Raw genomic sequence first — 6,000 nt, 5'->3', positions numbered from 1 at the left:
TATTATTATTATTATTATTATTATTATTATTATTATTATTATTATTATTATATTAATATTTAGTTTTCAACACTGAACTCTCTAAGAAAGCACAATACAAACATGTAATGGTATATGTACCGCAATCTTGAACAGCATATAATATATAAGTGCATATTACATTTGACTCAGTGCCTGACCTCTTTTCTATTCCACTGCAATAGCAGTGAAGAGAAGATAATAACCACAGCTTGATTTAGCTTGACTGCATATATTTGACAAGGTATGTGCAGCCCAATTCCTATATGGCTCGGATCTTAGCTATCTCTATTTGTGTGCTACGTAAATGGTTTGGAATAAAGCAGGCCACAATTCTTACTGGTTACAGCTATACATAGGATTAGCACTCACAAGGGTCTGGACTGAACATTGACTAACAAGGCCAATGTGATTTTAGTCTGCATCAATAGAAGTATAGTGTCTAGATCAAGGGAAGTAATAGTGCCATTCTATCCTGCTTTAGTCAGTCCCCATCTGGAATACTGTGTCCAGTTCTGGGCACCACAATTTAAAAAGGATGTTGAGAAATTGGAGCATGTCCAACAGAGGGCGACTAAAATGGTGAAGGGTCTGGAAACCATGTCCTATGAGGAACGACTTAGGGAGTTGGGGATGTTTAGCCTGGAGAAAAGAAGGTTAAGAGGTGATATGATAGCCCTGTTTAAATACTTGAAGGGATGTCATATTGAGGAGGGAGCAAGCTTGTTTTCTGCTGCTCCAGAGAACAGGACATGCAGCAATGGCTGCAAGCTACAGGAAAAGAGATTCCACCTGAACATTAGGAGGAATTTCCTGACAGTAAGAGTAAGAACAGTGGAACAAACTCACTAGGAGTGTAGTGGAGTCTTCTTCATTAGAGGTCTTTAAACAGAGGCTGGATGGCTCTGTTGGGGATGTCTTTGATTTAGATTTCCTGCATAGCAGGGGGTTGGACTGGATGGCCCTTGTGGTCTCTTCCAACTCTATGATTCTATGAGAGGAGGACTTTCTTGGTGGCTGCTCCCAAACTTTGGAACTCCCTTAGCAGGGAGGCTAAGATGTCACCCTCCTTGTTCTTCTTCTAGTTCTCAGCTAAGTTGCTGGGGGAAAAAATGAGGAAGTGCTCTCAAGGTGCACCTGCCTTTTCCTTCCCCTGGAAACTTAGGAGAGCCATATCTTCATGATCTGAATTACTCCCACTTCCATCTCTTCCCCACCAGTGAGCATCAACAGCTTCCCCATCAGCTGCAGGGATCTCTCCCAGGATTTGGTAGCTACTGAATGGCAGAAGGTATTTGAATGGAGTGCAAGAGGAAGTGAACAGCCCTCTAGACTCTATTCAAAATAGGACTTATGCAGGTGTTAGCTGCACTTATGCACACGTAAGTCACTAACAGGATACCAGCCAAAGTACCATGGGCATGTAAGATTGGCCACATGTACCAAATAAATAAATAAATAAATAAATAAAATTAGAAACTAAACACAACTTAGATAAAATGTCTCAGTATTTTGGGCTAAATGCAGCTTTAATCCCACCTAGAGTAGACCCAATGAAACATAAGGTAATTGCTTGTGACTAACAGCATTTAGCCTTTCATTATTGCAGAATATAATAAGACATGCTTCAAAATGAGAGCCCTAAATGCGTCAAGGCTGCTTCCAACTACAGATTTGCATGGACAACATAAAGTAGAACATTCCCATAGGCCTCCAGCAACACTAAGAATAAAGTAAACTGGAAAAGATGGAGGAATATGGAGGAAGAGGACAGGAAGGGGGGAGGGATGCCAGCTTGGAGGTAGATTCAGTTGTTACAAGAACAACCAGATCAGAGTTCAACTATTTGCAACTGAATGGACTTCATATAAACTCAGTGTTGCTAGAGGCCTCTTAGAAAGTGATAAACTTTATAGCAGGGATGGGAACTGTGTTGGGACTTGTGGTCCACCAACATCTGGTACAGGTGCACAATTCCCACCTCACGTTATAGGTTTGAGTTGTCTGATGAGGGGCTTCCCTGAAGTTTTAGGCAGGGAGGACCTTTGCTTCCCATCTTGGTTGAAATATTGAAAAACAAAATCTAGGGTGCTAACTTTTGTTGCTGTAGCCTCCTTAGGCAATACTAAGTGGGCTCTGCTGATCCTATACCTTGGAAGTGACATGAACTCCACGTACAAACTCAATCTGGAAGTTTTCTCCCTTAAACAACCTCTGTTTTAAACACCAGCTATAGGGTTTCCCCCCCATTTCTCAGGGCTCTGGGTTAGTTATATGAGCTATAACTCCCCAGGTAGCTTTCTGTAACTCCTCAGGTAGTTTTATTAGACTGGCTTTTCATTAGGTTAACACAGAAAATAATTTGCATATTCCAGCATTCCTATATTTTTATATTCCAGCAAGGGCCACTTTTAATGGTGTAATCTAAGAGGGCAATAAACCCTAATTGCAGTGTCTCCGCCCTGATTATTGATGATGATGATGATGATTAATAATATTAGGGACAAGATGTGTAGGAGACATTCTTAGAAGGCAGTAAAGTTGGGCTCCTCGGTAACACATGTCATCTGTCTCAGCATAAGCTCTATATATGTTGAAATCCACATTCTAGTTACACAATAATGCAGCAGACATTATCAGGAAGCAAAAATAAATGTCATGTCATCAAGAATTATTTAAGAGAGTTATATTACCTTTATGCCCATATTCTTAGCTAGCAGATTATTCTCACAAACCTGCAAAGAGAAGAAATAAACCATCAAAGGAGGAAAGGCTCAGAAACTGGAGGTGAAATTTTAAAATTTCAACATATAATTGGAGGCACATTCTATGGCAAAGATCCAGTATAGAGTCCACCTCACCAGATGTGTGAAGTCCACAAGATAACAAGGCTTCCTTAACCCAGAGGTGATTAGTCTAGAAGACATGGCTTTTGGACTTTTAATAGATGTTCAGGACACAGCACAGTGATTATGGATGTAGTTTAGTTCACCTGATATTTCAAGTGGCTGTTAGCAAATTTGCTAGATCCACAACATCATGAAATCTGCAACCTGCTGTCCACTTTCTACAAGGGCATTGAAAGCAAACAAAGTGACAATGTTTTCCCCTTCTAAACGTTGCTCTCTGCCCTATCAATCTGTGTTTCTCATACTTCAGGGATTGTCACTTGCAATTACCTTGAAGAATTTTTTTTAAAAGGGACAGGGATTGTTACTTTGAGAAAGTTTCTGATAAAGGGCAACTTAGGTAGATAAGAACCTGGTCCTGCCACTATGGTTTTTCTGATAAAAATATCTTTTATCTCATTTTTCCAGGTCCCTTTGCATGCTATCCTGACTCTATCTACTTATATTGCACTATTATGCCCAATGTTTATGTTCATGTTATCTCTCAGAAATTAGCCACACTGTTACTTCAAGAAGAGTAATGTGTTTATTTAGCAAGTACCTTGTAATTTAACTCTCTTCTTTAGCAGTCTTACGTTGTCCTTTCATTAATCCCTCAAAGAGCAGTAAAAATTACTTCATACTTGTGGATTATTTATGTAAGGGGAAATTTCACAGATTTCCTTTCAACCTGTCCATCTGGATTTGAAACACGAACAATCATTTTAATACAATTAAAATAATCCAGAAAGTAAAATAAAACTGAAAAAGCTAATAACTAGTGGCCCAATATACCAACAAAATCCTGAATGAAACAGGAAACAAAGTTGCATTTAGAAGTCTCCATGTCCAGCTATAAGGAAACAGTGCAATATGATTCATTAGTTGATGATACTGAAAGCTATGAAGCACTCAAGAAGAGCAAACAAGCATCCCTTCTTCTCTCCATTTCACAGTGCAAATCATCCACTGGGGTGACATACACACTTCGTATTTGAAAACCAGGCTGGAAACCACACTGGCATGGATCCACATAAATGTGTTGAGAAGACATCCACCACACCAGCATTTTGCTCAAAAAAGAAGTAGATTTGGTCTAATTGACACTGTCCTCTTGTTTTACAGTGGTCTTGATCCAAATTGGTCACAGGAAGATCCCATGTAATTCAACAGTTGTTCTCCTGAGCCTACTACAAGGGTAAACAATTGCCTGAGATCCGACGGCTTTTAAAAGACCTTGGAGGGTCATAGTCCCCTAGGCCTCCTTCCCGCCAAATTTGGAGGGGATTATTTTTTTTAATATCACCTACTTTATCTGAGCCGAAGGACTAGGAACCTTTGTGGTGAATGCCTTAAATGAAACCTTTCTCCTCTGATTAACACTCATAACAGAGCAGGACAGCAATATCAGATTCTTGCAGCTTTGGAGTCTTACAGGCAACCTCTTTTCGTTTTCTACTATTTTTCCCCTTGGAAGGTATACCCTCTTCTCTTCTAACAGCAACCTAGAGTCTACCACAGTTAGAAATTCTGAGAACTAATTTATAGGGAACAGTGGTGCAGAAGTAAATTATAAATCGCAGGTGCTCATCAAGACAACTCCAACTGACACATCCTAAGGAGAGCCCAAAGACATGGGGATCTCCCCATATTGCTAAAGCAGGGTAGGTAGCCATGTTAGTCTATTGTAGTAAAAATGCTAATTAACAAATTCTACATGCAATATGACTTTATGGGCTGCAGTCCATGAAGACTTATGTCAAATAGGGCTTGTTAGGTTCCATAAGACTCTTAGCTATTTTTGTATTACATATATGTATATATGCAGGCATGCAAACCAGCTTGGAATTTTCCAGTTTTCATTCAGGGATAAACACTTTTTCAGAGTCAACATACTAGTTCAAGAAGTATTTCTCATGGCTACGCTCAACAGGAACAAGAAGCAGCAGATGATATCACCTTCCCTATTAGTCAAAATGCCTTGAGGTTTTCCTGGCTCCAACATCCCACTGACAGGGAACTGCCATGGGGATAAGGCTCATCGCACCTGTGCTATCTCATTCCTCAAGTTCTGTGTTCATCCTGAAAAAACAGCAGGAGCCAAGCAAATATTCAAGACAGTTACATGTAGCCAAGCTCTGTGCAAGTTTACGTAGAAGTAAATTTCACTAAAGTCATGCAATTCCCTTCATCTGTGAGTAAGGTCCACTAAACCCCATGAAATTAATTGCTGAGCAGGGGTGTAGACTACTAAATTTCAAAAAGATGCACAGCAAAATTATCTATAGTTTACTCTAAATTCTCAAGATCATGGCTTGTTTCCAATGAAGCAAACATGCATGCGTAGCACCTCAGTCATATCATCCACTATTTAGAATTAATGGTGAGCACAGTTTCAATACAAAAGATAAATGTTTCTTTCAAGGTTCTCTTTCAAGCAGGCAGTTTCTTTTATTCTTAACATTCAAGAAGTCAGCAACAAAAGCAGGTATCTCAGCTCTGTTTTCTGCATTCAATTTCCTGTTTACTTTTTTTTTACCTGTCTAGTTTTTGCTTGGCTGAAGCTGTAGAGATTTCTCAGTGTCTCCGGCAAGACAGTGCAGTTCAGAACACTGCTTCTGCCTTTCTTCTCTTCTGTTGTTGTCACTGCTTTCAGCAAGTTTATTACAGTTGCTGACAAGGCAGGAGGGGTGGATCTATAAGGCAGCAGCAGATTAGTCTTGTTCCACAAACATCATGCATAAAGATGTAGCAAAAGCCATAATTAGTGTCAGCAAATATTGCATCAATTAATAATAAATTTTACATGTAGATTAGTTTTTTAAAAATATTTTATTGTTTATGAAAGGTAAAACACAATTACATCACCATTCTACTTTAAAAACATGAGCTAATACTGTATACAGATTTACAGAGCTGAGGTCTCATTCAAAACTCCAAACCAAAATCTCCTGCGGTGCTGTGGTGGAACATGAGCATGAGAATTGGAGTTAACATAATCTATAAGAGGTAACCACTTTTCCTTGAACTGGTTGCAGTTCCTTGCCTCAGAGGTTCTCCTGGCATTGTCTTCAAGCTTCTCCATTAACCATCC

The 6,000-nt window shown here is 39.4% G+C and overlaps 1 protein-coding gene across 5 annotated transcripts in view; it reads right to left on the bottom strand.

Annotated features, from left to right (window-relative positions):
• Positions 1-6,000, bottom strand: part of FAXDC2 (fatty acid hydroxylase domain containing 2) — a 60,594-nt gene that overhangs the window by 20,244 nt on the left and 34,350 nt on the right. For 4 of the 5 annotated variants that reach the window (XM_042454881.1, XM_042454885.1, XM_042454884.1 and 1 more), the window contains 3 exons: positions 5,446-5,602; positions 3,469-3,605; positions 2,712-2,753 (listed from right to left, as the gene is read on the bottom strand). In XM_042454881.1, the coding sequence (XP_042310815.1) occupies positions 2,712-2,723 (12 nt within the window). In that variant the 5' untranslated portion in view covers positions 2,724-2,753; positions 3,469-3,605; positions 5,446-5,602. The remainder of the gene's footprint in view (positions 1-2,711; positions 2,754-3,468; positions 3,606-5,445; positions 5,603-6,000) is intronic. The other variant, XM_042454882.1, reaches the window with a different exon arrangement.

Source organism: Sceloporus undulatus, chromosome 2 (assembly GCF_019175285.1).
Source record: "Sceloporus undulatus isolate JIND9_A2432 ecotype Alabama chromosome 2, SceUnd_v1.1, whole genome shotgun sequence".
Taxonomy (NCBI): Eukaryota; Metazoa; Chordata; class Lepidosauria; order Squamata; family Phrynosomatidae; genus Sceloporus; species Sceloporus undulatus.
Note: the sequence above shows the minus strand (reverse complement) of the source record. Positions and strands in the feature narration are given on the sequence as shown.